At 62.3% G+C, this 17469-nt stretch overlaps 2 protein-coding genes across 2 annotated transcripts in view; one reads left to right on the forward strand and one right to left on the reverse strand.

The window, feature by feature from the left end:
• Positions 1–6117: 6117 nt before the first annotated feature.
• Positions 6118–11517, forward strand: LOC309879260 (antigen WC1.1-like; the record flags this gene model as incomplete). Its single annotated transcript, XM_082762797.1, has 14 exons — positions 6118–6173; positions 6290–6606; positions 6684–6998; positions 7076–7378; positions 7487–7807; positions 7885–8203; positions 8274–8578; positions 8692–9033; positions 9156–9308; positions 9410–9505; positions 9585–9671; positions 9816–9975; positions 10506–10650; positions 11503–11517. The coding sequence occupies 14 exons, from the start codon at positions 6118–6120 to the stop codon at positions 11515–11517; spliced, it is 2934 nt and encodes a 977-aa protein (XP_082618923.1).
• Positions 11518–13854: 2337 nt separating this feature from the next.
• LOC309879261 (antigen WC1.1-like) overlaps positions 13855–17469 on the reverse strand; it is a gene marked incomplete at both ends in the record, with an annotated part of 4067 nt that continues 452 nt past the window's right edge. The window contains 11 exons of the mRNA XM_082762798.1: positions 13855–14018; positions 14165–14251; positions 14331–14426; positions 14528–14680; positions 14810–15151; positions 15265–15573; positions 15644–15958; positions 16036–16356; positions 16465–16767; positions 16845–17159; positions 17236–17462. Of these exons, the coding sequence (XP_082618924.1) occupies positions 13855–14018; positions 14165–14251; positions 14331–14426; positions 14528–14680; positions 14810–15151; positions 15265–15573; positions 15644–15958; positions 16036–16356; positions 16465–16767; positions 16845–17159; positions 17236–17462 (2632 nt within the window). The remainder of the gene's footprint in view (positions 14019–14164; positions 14252–14330; positions 14427–14527; positions 14681–14809; positions 15152–15264; positions 15574–15643; positions 15959–16035; positions 16357–16464; positions 16768–16844; positions 17160–17235; positions 17463–17469) is intronic.

Below are 17469 nucleotides of genomic sequence, written 5' to 3' on the forward strand. Positions count from 1 at the left end.
ACACATGGCTTTTAGGCTGCAGCCAAAGTGTTCCTGTAGATCTGGAAGTTTGAAGACAGTTGAGTGGTTGGAAAGCTGCCAGGCAGAGAAGGACCTGGGAGTTTTGGTGGATAGTCGGCTGAATATGAGCCAGCAGTGCGCTCAGGAGGTCAAGAAGGCCAACGGCATCCTGGCTTGCATAAGAAGCAGTGTGGGCAGCAGGGCTAGGGAAGTGATAGTCCCCCTGTACTCGGCTCTGGTGAGGCCGCACCTCGAGTACTGTGTTCAGTTTTGGGCCCCTCGCTACAAGAAGGACATTGAGGTGCTCGAGTGAGTCCAGAGAAGAGCGACGAAGCTGGTGAGGGGCCTGGAGAACAAGTCCTACGAGGAGCGGCTGAGGGAGCTGGGCTTGTTCAGCCTGGAGAAAAGGAGGCTCAGGGGTGACCTTATTGCTCTCTACCTTAAAGGAGGCTGTAGCAAGGTGGGGGTTGGTCTGTTCTCCCATGTGCCTGGTGACAGGACGAGGGGAAATGGGCTAAAGTTGTGCCAGGGGAGGGTTAGGTTGGATATTAGGATGAACTTCTTTACTGAAAGGGCTGTTAGGCGTTGGAATGGGCTGCCCAGGGAAGTGGTTGAGTCTCCATCCCTGGGTGTCTTCAAAAGACGTTTAGATGTAAAGCTCAGTGATATGGTTTAGTGGAGGACTGGTTAGTGTTAGGTCAGAGGTTGGACACGGTGATCTTGGAGGTCTCTTCCAACCTAGATCATTCTATGATTCTTTTGCAGTCTCCCAGCTCAGAGCCAACCACCTATTAGTCTGGCGCAATGGATTTGTGTGTTCCTTGAACTAGCTGTTCCTTCACCTCCTCTTCACATACAAGGACACGCATCTCTTTCATGCTCCTTCAGGAGTAAACAAGCCCGGATAGGTTTAAGCCTCTTTCTTCAGGTCAGTAAGATCCCTGCCTTTGGTTTCAGTGAGAATGCAGGCCCTAACAACTCAAGTGTCTTCTGGACGGTGTTTCTTCTGGGTAGGATAATTTCATTTCCTTTTTGAAGACTTACAGGGATGTAGTAACAAAAGCAAAGACATAAAAGGCTACCTGAGGCACAGGCTACTTTTCAGCCTGCAGCAGACCTATAGGTATGATATCATCCTTTGATATAATTCCTAAATCATATACCTCGGTATCATAGCAGGAAACGTAGCAAACTTCCTGTTGCTTCTCAGGTTTAAAGTTTTCCCTTAAAAGGTGTACGCAAAGGTGTAATCAGCTGTTTGAGTACAATTCTCAACATTTTCCTCTCCCCTTCCCAACTTGGAGTGCAACACTTCTCATCATACTGTTACAAATTCCAAGTCAACATAGCTTTATGAGATTTATTTATGGGGTTAATAAAAGGCAAGTAAAGAGCGCTGGGTGCGCGGAGAGTCTGGGCTCCTCCAACACGCACACACGTTACATCAGGCGCCTGCTTTTTCTGCTCCTAGGCTAATACATGTTCATTACTACTTCTAGAAAAGGCAGGGTTATTATAATTAGTTCCCGGATTCCCAACCCTCCCACTGGCACATGCGCATCAGTCCCCAGCGGTCCCTCTGGGGGTCTCCCGTGATGAAGGCTCATAGTCTTCCTCCCAGGCTTTGTCCTTGTCCTTCTCCTTTGTCCATCTTGGCTGGATATCAGAGACTTGCCTGGTGGCCCACACAATAGTCACGATAGTTAGCAGTTATTCTGAGACCCCTTTGTTCTCTTATCCCCAGGTATCAGAGACTCAAGGTCTACCCTTCAAGCCCTCTGTTGACACGAATTGCTGGAACATTCCTTGCAATACTCTTAGATCAGGATTCTGATTCTAACAATGGTTCCTAGTGCAGAGAACTTTTCCAGAGAACACAGAAGCAAACCAGTCCTGACTGCTTGGAATGAGACGGAGATAGCAAACAAATGTAAAGGGAGAAAATAAACCAGTGGGAATGCTTTCAAAGAATTGTCATAGTCCAAAAGCTTTAAATTGATTCAATCCCTGAAAGTTAATTAGCGTAAACTCAGGTTGCATCACTGATTTTGAAGTAGTAGGATAGACTTGCAATATTGCAGAGCCTCAGTCATGGATTAAATTGGCATTGCCTCTAACTCTATACAAGACAGAGAGAGAAGCACACCTTTCTACTTTGTCAGCTACTGGCAGACCTAGAGAGAGAGAGAAAAAAAAAAAAAGTTGTTAATTAAAAGTAATGTTGTTTTAAGGCATTTCACCAAATATGTAATATTTGGTAGAAACAAGAAAACAAATGAAAGAGAAGAAGCAACAGTAGAAGGTACTTGCATGGCCTTAATTTACATGGCAATGGACAACAATGACAATCTGCAATGATTTACAAGTGCCTTACACCATTCACCCTTGAGACAGAAAAACGGGATTCCCATAAGATGTAAGGGGAGTGCAATCCCTCTCAAAATGCGAGAGTCTGGGGTACGCTACTGAGTACTGAAGATGTTAAGGCTAGGCAGCACCAAACTCAACGGAGAAGGGAGGCCGAGTCTCCCTGGCTGTTCACATAACAGAAAAGAAACTCAGACGTTAGCCCGAAGCAACGATTCTTAGTGCCAGGCAGGGAACAAGTTCTTTTTAAGCCAGGGACCATTTCAGCATCTTGAAAGCTAAAGAAAGGGTTGAAGGCTCTGTGGAATCATGGCCCAAAAATCTGGGGACCAGGACTGGGCACCAGGACTGCGCGGGCAGTGTAATGTCACCGCGCGGGCAGTGTGACTGCACAGCCCTCCCTGGTTATGTCCAGGTGCCGGCAGGGCCCGGCCCAGCCTGGCTTGTGCCTGCACTCCTTCCCAGCGTGTCCGTGAGGCTTGGACGGCTGAGCAAGGATTCGGTCGGGTTGTGCTGTGGAGCCTCCAGCTGAGCTGTGCGGGGACGCGTCCCCCTGGGGATCGTGGGTCTCGGGGAGCTGCCAGGGCCACAGCCCGGCTCCGTGGCAGTGGGGAGGACAGGACGGCACAGCCACGGGGCCCGCGGGTTTCCTGCTGGGATACTGCGGCATCTCTGCCGCCCACCCTGGGAGCACCAGCGACCATGGCCTCGCTGTCTCTTGCAGTTGGTAGCATCTCTGCAGCGCCCTGCAGCCATGGACGGGTCGTCAGGCTGGGCATGCATGCTCTATCGTCACAGCTGGGACGACATGGCCTACCTGCTGCCCTGCCTCCAACAGCTTTGCTTGGGCTGTGCACTGCGGTGGGCCAAGAAGAAGCCGCGTTGCCCCCTGTGCGGGGTCAGGCACCAGTGCATCAAGTACTTGGTGCTGTCGGCTGACGACCACCTTCGGTGTCCTGTCACAGAGCCCAGAGAGCAGCTGGAGGACGGCCAGCAGGACAACAGGGGGCTGCAGGGCTGGTGCTCAGGGCTCCTGTGTGCAGCTTCCCACCCCAGCTCTGGGCAGCCTTCCTCTAAGAGCAGGTTATAAGTTGCCCCCTTAATTAACTTTCAGAGAGCATTGCATTAACCATAGAAAGGAAGTTACTGAGTAAGCAACAGCAAGCAAAACTGCGCTGGGCGGCCGGGGAGTCTCGGCTCCGCCAACGGCGCGCACCTCACCCCCGCCAGGGTCCCTTTTTATATCTTGGTAATTCCGGGATTACGCAGCACATCCTGGGATATTCTGCGACTGCGTGCACTGTTGCTAGGGGGTCGTCTCTGTCCCTCTGGTGGTCATGAAGATGAAGGCCGTAGTCTTCCTCGGCGTTGTGGTTCAACTTCTTTTTTCAGTTGGTCATGTTGGCCCAGCGTGAGACAGGAAGGCAGGATGTTGATACACTAGTTTAGCAACTTATCAGGAGATGGTTACATGAGCTTTGCAGCAGTGTCTTTGGACAAAAGAGGCAACTGAGATGCAGAAGGAGAGAAGGGGAGGGGGTACTCTTTTTTGTTACATTAAGCAAAAGAATTTTCATAGTGTCTAGCCAAGCATTATACAGCTCCTTACTTCAGCAGGGAGTTTTCACAACTCCCGTTCCTCAAACAAAACTCCTTGTTTTTATAATACAAAAGACAACGAACAAACATTTATTGTGTATTACAGGGGACGGCCAGCGGGACAACAGGGGGCTGCAGGGCTGGTGCTCAGGGATACTGTGTGCAGCTTCCCACCCCAGCTCTGGGCAGCCTTCCTCTAAGAGCAGCTGGCTGACGCCAGGGCCCTGCCTTTAGGATGGTCACTTTGCTGCTGCTGGAGCATTGCAGGCTTCTGCATAGGAGTCAGTAAGAGAAAACAGGAGTCCCTGCCCCAGCGACAGCAGGTACAAGCAACATCAAATAGCTGCAGTTAATCAGTTTAAGCACTGACTTCACTCTGGGGAAGCACACTGCCTATCAGATCATGTGCCCTAATACGGAAAGCAGCCTTCGAAATTGCTCCTCACAGCTCTGCCTTTCTCATGCACTTTCTCTGCACTGCGAGTAGCTTCTGAAAGCAAAACCTGTCCCAGCAAAAGAGGCAACAGCAGTTGCCTGCCCTTGTCCTTCCAGAACTGGACAGGAGCCTGCTAGGCCTCAAGATAGGTAGTGGTTACAAAGGCAGTAGTGAGCTGTTTATGGGTTTTGTTTCTTCCTTTTCTCAGATGATGGTTGTGATTGGTAATTTCCAGCACAGCTGCTTGAGTTTGCTGTCGTTTAACCCAGCAGCAGCTGAGTACCACAGAGCCCTTCAGTGGGTCCCCTCCCCTGCCCAAGTGGGATGGGGCAGAGAACTGAGAAAACAAACAAACTAACAAACATAAAACAAAATAAAACAAAACAAAAACTCAGAGGATATGAAAAGGCCGGTGTTGTGTGGAGCAGGGCCTGGCAGTGCTGCTCAGGCCTAGCCCTGTGTCTGCTCGCCACAGCCTGTCCTATCAGCCTTCCCTGGCTGCCTGGGGCTGGAGCTGCCTGGGGCAGAATGCGAGAAGCCGGAGGACCTGGGGTGGAGAGCAGCACTGCTCTGGCACGCTGTGCCAGAAGAGGAATGCCCAGTGTCCCGGCCCTGTGGACGGACAGGGCTGCGATCATGGCTGTGCTACTGTGAGGCGCCTGCACACCCGGCACACACTTCCTTCTGCCCCAGCACCGGGCTGCCCACAGGGACATGGGCAGGGAGGGCTGGGCCCCTGCTGCTGGCCCCTTCTACAGCTGGGGGCTTCTGTGCTGGCCCCACAGCAGCGGGACCCCCCAGCACCAAGCTACGTTGTGTGGGTACCCCTGTGCCTGCTGCTAGGGTCAGGCTGCCTCCTCCTCCTCCTCCTCCTCCTCCTCCCACTTTAGGGCTCCTTCTTTCTGCCCCCAGCTCCAGAGGCACATGTGGCCTCTTTGGGGTCTTTCTGGGTGATGCCCAGGCCACAAGCTGTCCCTGGTGTCAGACAGGAACCTGTGTAGGTGACACGTTCCCCTCATGGACGGTGCTGCAAATCGGTGCCCTGAGGCTGAAGCCTCAGCTCTGAGCCCGTTGGCAGCATCCCCGCTGCTGCTCAAAGCCACGATGCTATCGCAAGCAGCGCAGGTGCCCCAGCAGCTGCATGAAGTGAAAGCCGCCGCCGGGTCTCTGGGAGGGGGAATCTGCCCCCTTTCAGCCCTCTGCCAGCAGCCACTGCAGGGGCTGGAGATGTCCCTCCTGCACGTATTGATGCCAGCACGGGGACCTGATTCTCCCTGGTGACCCTCGGGGTTCTTCCAGGTGGGTCAAGGACCCCGCGACACAGGCTGAGTACTGGGGTGCTGAGGGAGGCCATGTTCTGAGGGAGGACCCCATGCTGGGGATAACCCTGTCCCCACGGGGACCTGCTCTCCTCGGGCACAGCCCCAACCCCAGCTCAGGGGGACACAGGACCCAGGAAGGCTGGTTCCCCTCGGGGACATTTGGGTGCTGAGCCCCAGCGGGGAGGCGGGGGGGTGCGTGACGCCAGAAGCGGAGCCGAGTCTCATATTTGGGCACGGAGCAGGTTATTGGAGGCTGGGCCCCGGCAGGCAGCAGATAACCCTCCTGATAGCGGCTCACAAGGTGCCTCCGCCACCCCCATTGGCTCCTGCCAGCGGGGGCTGCCTATATATCCCCCTCCCCGGCGCGGGGCTGCGTCTGGCACTGGGGGCAGGATGGTGCCTGCCAGGGCACTGGGGCTGCTCCTCTGCGTGCAGCTCTGCGGGGGTGAGTGGTGGGGCTGGCCGTGGGGCAGGGGCTGGCCGTGGGCAAGCGGTGGGGCAGGGAGCAGCCGTGGGGCAGGCGCCCCCTGGGCTCAGCAAGGTCCCTGGGGTTGCCCGCAGGCAGCGGGGAGCTGCGGCTGGTGGATGGCGGCGGGCGCTGCGCCGGCCGTGTGGAGGTGAAGCACGAGGGCGAGTGGGGCTCCGTCTGCAGCTACGACTTCGACTGGGACCACCGGGGCGCCGGCGTGGTGTGCCAGCAGCTGGGCTGTGGAGCAGTGGCCCGGGCGTCCCCGTACGCCCCATTTGGGCAGGGCAAGGGACGCATCTGGCTGCACCCCTTCTTCTGCCGTGGCTCTGAGGCCACCTTGCAGGACTGCCCCCATTATGGCTGGGGCAAACACTTCTGTGACCATGATCGGGACGTGGGGGTGACCTGCACAGGTGAGTCGCGGTGGTGGTGCTGGGGATGCTGTGCTGGGACCCCCTTGGAAAAATCTGAGGCTTGCGGCCCTGTACAGAGGCACTGGAGCTGCGGCTGGTGGCTGGCAGGGGACCGTGTGAGGGGAGAGTGGAGGTGAAGCTGCGGGGACGCTGGGGCACGGTGGCAGATGATGCCTGGGACATGGAGGACGCTGAGGTAGTGTGCCAGCAGATGGGCTGCGGCTCAGCTGCTGACATCTACCAAGGCTCCCACTTTGGCCAAGCAGTAGGTTCTATCAGCTTAGCTCTTGTTGACTGTAATGGGACTGAGAAGGCCCTCTGGGACTGCAAGATTCAAGGCTGGGGACCATACCATGGCCCTCATGTCTATGATACTGCTGTGGTGTGCCAAGGTGAGTGCTGGGGACATGCGGTGCTGCAGGGAGCCCCCTCGTCCGCATCCCCCCCAGGAGCCCTCCTCTCGCGGCAGGGTTCTCCCGTCTGGCCGGAGGGGACGGCGCCTGCTCGGGGCGGCTGGAGGTGCGGCAGGGCCGGGCCTGGGCCACCGTCTGCCACGGCCACGTGGACCTCAAGGCCGCCCAGGTGGTGTGCAGGGAGCTGGGCTGCGGCACGGCAGTGGCCGTCCCCGCTGCCGGCCATTTTGGGGCAGCAACGGGGCCGCTCTGGGACGGCGCCTTTGAGTGCAACGGCAGCGAGCCACTCCTGGCCAGCTGCGCCCGGCGGCCGACCCACGGCCAGGCCTGTGCTGGCCCCGCTGCTATCGTCTGCTCACGTAAGTGCTGGGGCCGCTGTCCGGGGGGCCGGGGCAGCCCCTTGCAGCGTGGGGTGCCCCGGGGCGTCCCTGCCCTGCCATCCCCCCAGCGCCCTCTCTGCGCCGCAGCCTACACCGGTTTCCGTTTGGCGGATGGCGGCTCGGGCTGCGCCGGGCGGGTGGAGGTGGAGGCGCAGGGGACATGGGGAGCGCTGTGTGCCAGCGCCTGGGACCTGCGCGACGCCCACGTCCTGTGCCGCCACCTGGGCTGCGGCCCCGCCGCCTCCCTGCCCCCAGGAGGCCATTTCGGGACGGGCACGGCGACGGGGCCGCTGCGGCGCGATGCCCTGAGCTGCAGCGGGAGCGAGCGGCACCCGGGCGAGTGCCCCGTGGCGCTGCTGGGGGAGCCCGCCTGCCCCCCTGGCCATGCCGCCGCCGTCAACTGCTCAGGTGGGTGCAGGGGCCGCGGGGACCCGTGGCAGGCGGGGAGCAGCGCCCGTCCCCACGGCACGGCCGGGCTCTTGCAGGCGCCGCTGAGCCCCTGCGGCTGCTGGACGGGGAGAGCCGGTGCGACGGGCGGCTGGAGGTGGCCACGAGCCCCGGGGCCTGGGCCCGCGTGGCTGCGGGGCCGGGGGACGACCGAGCTGCCTCCGTGGCGTGCCGGCAGCTGGGCTGCGGTGTGCCAGAGAAGGTCTACGCTGTGCCGGCCGCCAGCTCGGGCCCCGTGGAGCTGCAGGAGCTGCGCTGTGCTGGCACCGAGGAGCTCCTGGCGCAGTGCAACGCCTCGGGGCCTGCCGCAGCGCCCGGCCACAGCCCCCCAGAGGCGGCCGTCGCCTGCTCAGGTGAGTGCGCCGGGAAGGGCCGCGGGTGCCCAGCGGGCGCCCCCAGCCCCATCCTGGCCCTCCCGTGCAGGCAGCCGGCGGCTGAGGCTGGCGGGCGGCCCCGGGCGCTGCGCCGGCAGGGTGGAGGTGTACAGCGAGGGCACGTGGGGCACCGTCTGCCAGGACGCCTGGGACCTGCCAGATGCCGACGTCGTGTGCCGCCAGCTGGGCTGCGGGCGGGCCCTGGAGGCGCCCGGCTCGGAGCGCTTCGGGCCCGGCGTGGGGACGCTGTGGCCGGGTGCCGGGGGCTGCTCGGGGACGGAGGCGGCTCTCTGGGCCTGCCCAGCCCCGGCACGGCGCGGCTGCCGCCGGGGCGGCGGTGCCGGTGCCGTGTGCTCAGGTGAGCACTGTGATCCCTGAGCTGGGTGGGGAGCAGGCCCCGCTGCCCGTGGGGTGCGCGCTGCCCCACCTGTCCCAACGGTGCCGCGACCCCCCCGTCCCCTGTTGTTGCAGGGCTGCTGCGTCTGGCGGGGGGCAGCAGCAGCTGCAGCGGGCACCTGGAGGTGCTGCGCGAGGGGACGTGGGGCCGCGTGTGCGCCAACGACACCAGCCCCGCCACAGCTGCCGTTGTCTGCCGCCAGCTGGGCTGTGGCACCGGGGGGAGGCTGGCGGCCGTCCCCGCACAGGGCTCGGTCCCCGCCTGGCTGGGCTGGGTGCGATGCCAGGAGGGGGCCCCCTCGCTCTGGCGCTGCCCCTCGGCGCCCTGGCACCTGCAGTCCTGCGGCCCCGAGGGGGTCGCCCACATCGCCTGTGACGAGGACACCGAGGACACGAGCGGGGCCACCAGCACTGCAGGTAGCAGCTGCCGGCACGGGGGTGCTTGCCCAGCTGGCTCTGCCCGTGCCCACTGCCCCCTGCCCCCTGCCCCTGCTGCCGTGCGGATCCCGGCCTCACGCTGCCCCTCGCCATCCCTGCAGGTGCCAGCAGCAGCAGCAGCGTTGCCCCACTCACAGCAGTGTCGGGGAGCGTGCCGGTGCCCACGGTCCTGTGCGTGCTCCTGGGGACGTTGCTGGGCCTGGCCCTGGCAGCCCTGGCTGTGCAGGCACACCGCGCACGGCTGCAACGCCGAGGTGGGCACTGCCTTGGGGGTTCCCCTGGTGCCCCTTTCGGAGTCTCCATGGGGCTGTGGGGAACAGTGGGGCATGCCGTTGCAGCGTGTACTTCCCTACAGACCCCGTGAAAGCCACGGATGTCGGCGCTGAGGCCGTGTACGAGGAGCTGGATTACAGCCTGATGCCCGAGTACCAGGAGGTGCCCAGCCACACAGGTAGGAGCACGGTTGTCCCCAGGGCCTGGGGCTGTCCCCATCCCTGGCCAAGCACCCAACACCACAGTCTCCACCGCAGGCTCCCTGTCCAAGGGCTCAGGCATGAAGCTGCAGGACGACAACTGGGATGGTGACGAGGTAGAGAGCAACCCCAGAGAGGCCCCAGGTAGGGCAAGGGGCAATGAACAGGGACACAAAGGCACAAGGGTCAGAGGAGAGGGGCTAAGATCGAGCAGTGGTGCTGGGGAGGTGAGGGCACACGGCCCTTGAGGCTGCGTCCTCAGCCCCGGCCCCTCCTCGCCTGGCGCAGCCCCCCCGGCCCAGCCCGGGCACGGCCCCCCGGATGGCTACGACGATGCTGCGGCCGTGCCGGAGGAGCCCCCCGCTCCCCACGGCGGGGACGCCCCGGCGCAGCCCCGCGGGGACACGGGCTATGACGACGTTGACATGGGCACCCTGGGGACAGCGCCGTGAGGAGGCCCTGGGGACACGGCTGCAGGAGGGGGCTCCGGCCCCAGGGAGGGCTGGCCCTGCCCATGGGGGGCACCTGTCCCTGCCCAGCCCTCAGCACGCTGCAGAAACGGCTCCATCGGCCCACCCGCACCCGTGGCCCAACGTCACGCCAGGCTCCTTGTGAAGTTTTTCAGCATGGCCTTTCCCTGTGCAGCGCTCTTCCCAATTAAAGCCCCCAAGTGCTTGGAACTTCACTCTTTGCACCATTCTGTGTCTCTCTCTCTCTCCCGGGTCCATTGTCCATCCCTCGGGGCCATGGGGCAGAGCTGGGCCTGCAGGCACGTCCCCATGGCTCTGGGCACGCAGGAAGGACGGGGAAGAGCCCAGGGCCCAGCTCTGGGGCCTTCCTTTGGCCCCAGAGCTGCATGCTCTCCCTGCCAGAAGAACAGGATGAGGGAAGGGCACAGTGCGTCCCAGGGACTCATCCTCTGCCCCAGTACTCCCAGTACCACCTGTCCTGGTGCGAGGGGATATTGTGCACCCTCAGCAAGCTGGCAGAGGACATCAAGGTGAGCAGGAGCGTTGATGTGCCTGAGGGCAGGAAGGCTCTGCAGAGGGACCTGGACAGGCTGGAGCGATGGGCCGAGGCCAACTGGATGAGGTTCAACAAGGCCAAGTGCCGCATCCTGCATGTGGGGCACAACAACCCCATGCAAGGCTGCAGGCTGGGGGCAGAGTGGCTGGAAAGCTGCCCGGAGGGAAGGGAGCTGGGGGGATTGGTCGGCAGGTGGCTGAACAGGAGCCAGCGGTGTGCTCAGGTGGCCAAGAGGGCCAACAGCATCCAGGCTATGATCAGAAGCGGTGTGGCCAGCAGGGTGAGGGAAGTGATTGTCCCTCTGTACTCAGCCCTGGTGAGGCCACACCTTGAGTACCGTGTTCAACTCCAAGGCACCTCCTACAAGAAGGACATGGACCTGTTAGAACAGAATGTTGTCATTAGTGCTCTATGAGTAGCTGCTGAAAGCAAAACCTGTCCCAGAGGCAACAGCAGTCGCCTGCCCTTGTCCTTCCTGGACCAGACAGGAGCCTGCTAAGCCTTAAGATAGGTGGTGGTTACAAAGGCAGTAGTGAGCTGTTTCTTTCTGGGTTTTGCTTCTTCCTTTTCTCAGATGATGGTTGTGATTGGTAATTTCCAGCACAGCTGCTTGACTTGGCACAGGTTGCTGTCGTTTAACCCAGCAGCAGCTGAGTACCACAGAGCCCTTCAGTGGCTCCCCTCCCCTGCCACAGTGGGATGGGGCAGACAACTGAGGAAAAACAAACAAACAAACAATAGGTTAATGTCATGGGTTACTGTCATGAGACAGTTAAATAGGACACAAAGTGATGGGAAAATAATAATGAAGATAGCAGTAAATAAATAAGTATATAGATTTGAAACAGGTGGTGCACAGTGCAATTGCTCACTGTGCTCTGACCGAAGCCCAGCCTGTCCCCAGGCAGCAGTCCCCCCCCAGCCAACCCTCTCCATTTTTATTGTGCAGCATGATGCCATGTAGCATGCAGTGTCCCTCTGGCCAGTTTGGCTCACCCAATGTGTTTGGAAAAGAGACAGACCCCCACTCCCTTCAACTTCCCTTAAGGTATTTCAAGAGCATGATAAGGTCACCCCTGAGCCTCCTTTTCTCCAGGCCTCTTTCAGCAGTTCTCAGCTGCTCCTCATAAGACTTGGTCTCTAGACACTTCAACAGCTTTGCTGCCCTTCTGTGGACATGTTCCAGCACCTCCCTGTCCTTCTTGTAGTGAGGGGCACAAAACTGAACACAATTTTCCAGTTCCAGCCTCTCCAGGGCTGAGTAGAGAGGAACAATAATTCCTCTGGCCCTTCCCTTCCCTTCCCTTCCCTTCCCTTCCCTTCCCTTCCCTTCCCTTCCCTTCCCTTCCCTTCCCTTCCCATTTTCCCAAAAAAGCCAATTTGCTGCTGACCCTCACACTATAGAGATGCCACAGCACTGTCCGAGGCCGAGTTGTTTCTGAGGATCTCCCGTCAGCTTGGAGGAGCACGAGTTTGTCACTGCCTGGATTTGATCCTCTACCATTTGCAATGAGTGGCCACACACCGCAGTTCTTCTTGCTACTGTGCAGCACTGAGCACATTCTTGCGAGTAGATGCAAAGCTAAGCATGGCTACAATGACACTACGCTGTGTGCCGTTGTTTCTGCTGGTCCCCACGAGCCGTGCCCTTCCCTCAGCCTGTTCATGCAGCCTAAACTGCATGAAGTTTAACAAGAGCAAGTGCCGGTTCCTGCACCTGGGAAGGGGAAACCCTGGCAGTACGTACAGACTGGGCGACGAGACGCTGGAGAGCAGCCCCGCAGAGAGGGATCTGGGGGTTGTGTTTGACAGCAAGCTGAATGTGAGCCAGCAGTGTGCCCTGGCAGCCAGGAGGGCCAATACCCTGGGGTGCATCAAGCACGGCATCGCCAGTCGGTCGAGGGAGGTCATTGTCCTGCTCTGCTCTGCGCTGGTGCGGCCTCACCTCGAGCACTGCGTGCAGTGCTGGGCACCACAGTACAAGAAGGACATTAAACTGTTGGAGAGTGTCCAGAGGAGGGCGATGAATATGGTGAAGGGACGAGAGGGGAAGACGTATGAGGAGCGTCTGAGGGCACTGGGCCTGTTCAGCCTGGAGGAGAGGAGGCTGAGGGGGGACCTCATCGTGGTCTACAGTTTCCTCATGAGGGGGAGTGGAGGGGCAGGCACTGACCTGTTCTCCTTAATCACCAGTGATAGGACCCATGGGAATGGTGTCAAGCTGAGGCAGAGGAGGTTTAGGCTGGACATCAGGAAGAGGTTCTTCACCGAGAGGGGGGTCAATCACTGGAACAGGCTCCCAAGGGAACCAGTCACGGCACCAGGCCTGTCGGAGTTGAAGCAGTGCACGGACTCTGCATTTACTCACATGGTCTAAAATCTAGGGTAGACCTTGTAATACACAATAAATGTTTGTTCATTGTCTTGTTGCTAAAATAGTGTATCAACATCCTGCCTTTCTGTCTCACGCTGGGCCAACATGACCAAATAAAAAAAGAAGTTGAACCACAACGCCGAGGAAGACTACGGCCTTCATCTTCACGACCACCAGAGGGACAGAGACGACCCCCTAGCAACAGTGTGCACAGTCACAGAATATACCAGGATGTGCTGCGGAATCCCGGAATTACCAAGATATAAAAAGGGACCCTGGCGGGGGTGAGGTGCACGCCATTGGCGGAGCCGAGACTCTCCAGCTGCCCAGCGCTGTTTTGCTTGCTGTTGGCTTACTCAATAACTTCCTTTCTCTGGTTAATACAATGCTCTCTGAAAAATTAAGGGGACAACTTCTAACAGACCTGTGTGGTGGCAGGAGTTGGAAGGGACCCATACGGATCATCGAGTCCAACTCGGGATATGCTATGATTCTATCATTCTACATTATCCTGGCAGGGAGAGCGTGCAGCTCTGGGGCCAAAGGAAGGCCCTGGGGCCGGGCCCTGGGCTTTTCCACATCCTTCCCGCGTGCCCAGAGCCATGGGGACGTGCCTGCGGGCCCAGCTCTGCCCCATGGCCCTGAGGGACGGAAGATGGACCCAGGAGAGAGAAAGACAGAACGGTGCTGGGAGCGAGGTTCCAAGCATTTGGGGGCTTTAATTGGAAAGAGCACTGCGCAGGGAAAGGCCATGCTGAAAAACTTCACAAGGAGCCTGGCGTGATGTTGGGCCACGGGTGCGGGCGGGCCGATGGAGCCGTTTCTGCAGCGTGCTGAGGGCTGGGCAGGGACGGGTGCCCCCCATGGGCAGGGCCAGCCCTCCCTGGGGCCGGAGCCCCCTCCTGCAGCCGTGTCCCCAGGGCCTCCTCACGGCACTGTCCCCAGGGTGCCCATGTCAACGTCGTCATAGCCCGTGTCACCACGGGGCTGCGCCGGAGCGTCCCCGCCGTGGGGAGCGGGGGGCTCCTCCGGCACGGCCGCAGCATCGTCGTAGCCATCCGGGGGGCCGTGCCCAGGCTGGGCCGGGGGGGCTGCGCCAGGCGAGGAGGAGCCGGGGCTGAGGATGCAGCCTCAAGGGCTGTTTGCCCTCACCTCCCCAGCACCACTGCTCCGTCATAGCCCCTCTCCTTGGGTCCCCTGTGCCTTGCAGTCCCTACTGATTGCCCCTTTCCCCTACCTGGGGCCTCTCTGGGGTTGCTCTCCACCTCGTCACCATCCCAGTTGTTGTCCTGCAGCTTCATGCCTGAGCCCTTGGACAGGGAACCTGCAGTGGAGACTGTGGTGTTGGGTGCTCGGCCAGGGATGGGGACAGCCCCAGGCCCTGGGGACAACCGTGCTCCTACCTGTGTGGCTGGGCACCTCCTGGTACTCGGGCATCAGGCTGTAATCCAGCTCCTCGTACACGGCCTCAGCGCCGACATCCGTGGCTTTCACGGGGTCTGTAAGGAAGTACACGCTGCAACGGCATGCCCCACTGTTCCCCACAGCCCCATGGAGACTCCGAAAGGGGCACCAGGGGAACCCCCAAGGCAGTGCCCACCTCGGCGTTGCAGCCGTGCGCGGTGTGCCTGCACAGCCAGGGCTGCCAGGGCCAGGCCCAGCAACGTCCCCAGGAGCACGCACAGGACCGTGGGCACCGGCACGCTCCCCGACACTGCTGTGAGTGGGGCAACGCTGCTGCTGCTGCTGGCACCTGCAGGGATGGCGAGGGGCAGCGTGAGGCCGGGATCCGCACGGCAGCAGGGGCAGGGGACAGGGGGCAGGGGGCAGTGGGCACGGGCAGAGCCAGCTGGGCAAGCACCCCCGTGCCGGCAGCTGCTACCTGCAGTGCTGGTGGCCCCGCTCGTGTCCTCGGTGTCCTCGTCACAGGCGATGTGGGCGACCCCCTCGGGGCCGCAGGACTGCAGGTGCCAGGGCGCCGAGGGGCAGCGCCAGAGCGAGGGGGCCCCCTCCTGGCATCGCACCCAGCCCAGCCAGGCGGGGACCGAGCCCTGTGCGGGGACGGCCGCCAGCCTCCCCCCGGTGCCACAGCCCAGCTGGCGGCAGACAACGGCAGCTGTGGCGGGGCTGGTGTCGTTGGCGCACACGCGGCCCCACGTCCCCTCGCGCAGCACCTCCAGGTGCCCGCTGCAGCTGCTGCTGCCCCCCGCCAGACGCAGCAGCCCTGCAACAACAGGGGACGGGGGGGTCGCGGCACCGTTGGGACAGGTGGGGCAGCGCGCACCCCACGGGCAGCGGGGCCTGCTCCCCACCCAGCTCAGGGATCACAGTGCTCACCTGAGCACACGGCACCGGCACCGCCGCCCCGGCGGCAGCCGCGCCGTGCCGGGGCTGGGCAGGCCCAGAGAGCCGCCTCCGTCCCCGAGCAGCCCCCGGCACCCGGCCACAGCGTCCCCACGCCGGGCCCGAAGCGCTCCGAGCCGGGCGCCTCCAGGGCCCGCCCGCAGCCCAGCTGGCGGCACACGACGTCGGCATCTGGCAGGTCCCAGGCGTCCTGGCAGACGGTGCCCCACGTGCCCTCGCTGTACACCTCCACCCTGCCGGCGCAGCGCCCGGGGCCGCCCGCCAGCCTCAGCCGCCGGCTGCCTGCACGGGAGGGCCAGGATGGGGCTGGGGGCGCCCGCTGGGCACCCGCGGCCCTTCCCGGCGCACTCACCTGAGCAGGCGACGGCCGCCTCTGGGGGGCTGTGGCCGGGCGCTGCGGCAGGCCCCGAGGCGTTGCACTGCGCCAGGAGCTCCTCGGTGCCAGCACAGCGCAGCTCCTGCAGCTCCACGGGGCCCGAGCTGGCGGCCGGCACAGCGTAGACCTTCTCTGGCACACCGCAGCCCAGCTGCCGGCACGCCACGGAGGCAGCTCGGTCGTCCCCCGGCCCCGCAGCCACGCGGGCCCAGGCCCCGGGGCTCGTGGCCACCTCCAGCCGCCCGTCGCACCGGCTCTCCCCGTCCAGCAGCCGCAGGGGCTCAGCGGCGCCTGCAAGAGCCCGGCCGTGCCGTGGGGATGGGCGCTGCTCCCCGCCTGCCACGGGTCCCCGCGGCCCCTGCACCCACCTGAGCAGTTGACGGCGGCGGCATGGCCAGGGGGGCAGGCGGGCTCCCCCAGCAGCGCCACGGGGCACTCGCCCGGGTGCCGCTCGCTCCCGCTGCAGCTCAGGGCATCGCGCCGCAGCGGCCCCGTCGCCGTGCCCGTCCCGAAATGGCCTCCTGGGGGCAGGGAGGCGGCGGGGCCGCAGCCCAGGTGGCGGCACAGGACGTGGGCGTCGCGCAGGTCCCAGGCGCTGGCACACAGCGCTCCCCATGTCCCCTGCGCCTCCACCTCCACCCGCCCGGCGCAGCCCGAGCCGCCATCCGCCAAACGGAAACCGGTGTAGGCTGCGGCGCAGAGAGGGCGCTGGGGGGATGGCAGGGCAGGGACGCCCCGGGGCACCCCACGCTGCAAGGGGCTGCCCCGGCCCCCCGGACAGCGGCCCCAGCACTTACGTGAGCAGACGATAGCAGCGGGGCCAGCACAGGCCTGGCCGTGGGTCGGCCGCCGGGCGCAGCTGGCCAGGAGTGGCTCGCTGCCGTTGCACTCAAAGGCGCCGTCCCAGAGCGGCCCCGTTGCTGCCCCAAAATGGCCGGCAGCGGGGACGGCCACTGCCGTGCCGCAGCCCAGCTCCCTGCACACCACCTGGGCGGCCTTGAGGTCCACGTGGCCGTGGCAGACGGTGGCCCAGGCCCGGCCCTGCCGCACCTCCAGCCGCCCCGAGCAGGCGCCGTCCCCTCCGGCCAGACGGGAGAACCCTGCCGCGAGAGGAGGGCTCCTGGGGGGGATGCGGACGAGGGGGCTCCCTGCAGCACCGCATGTCCCCAGCACTCACCTTGGCACACCACAGCGCTGTCGTATTTTGTAGGGCTGGTATAGGGTCCCCAACCCCGAATCTTGCAGTCCCAGAGGGCCTTCTCAGTCCCGTCACAGTTGATAAAGGCTAAGCTGATGGGACCATCTCCCTGACCAAATTCGTTACCTTGGTATGCGCCAGCAGCCGAGCCGCAGCCCATCTGCTGGCACACCACCTCAGCATCCTCCATGTCCCAGGAGTCGTCCACCACCATGCCCCAGCGTCCCCGCAGCTTCACCTCCACTCTCCCCTCACAGGGTCCCCTGCCAGCCACCAGCCGCAGCTCCAGCGCCTCTGCACCGGATACTGGACTCAGTACTGGACTTGGGGGTCCCGACCCGGCATCCCCAGCACCACCACCCCACCTCACCTGTGCAGGTCACCCCGACATCCCGGTCGTGGTCACAGAAGTGCTTTCCCCAGCCAAAATGGAGGCAATCCTGCAAGGTAGTTTCTCCACCTTGACAGAATGGGTGCAGCCAGATGCGTCCCTTGCCCTGCCCAAACGGGGCGTACGGGGACGCCCGGGCCACCGTGCCACAGCCCAGCTGCCGGCACACCACGCCGGCGCCCCGGTGGTCCCAGTCGAAGTCGTAGCTGCAGA

The sequence above is a fragment of the Aythya marila genome (genome assembly GCF_965140915.1).
Source record: "Aythya marila genome assembly, chromosome: 5".
NCBI classification, from domain to species: Eukaryota; Metazoa; Chordata; class Aves; order Anseriformes; family Anatidae; genus Aythya; species Aythya marila.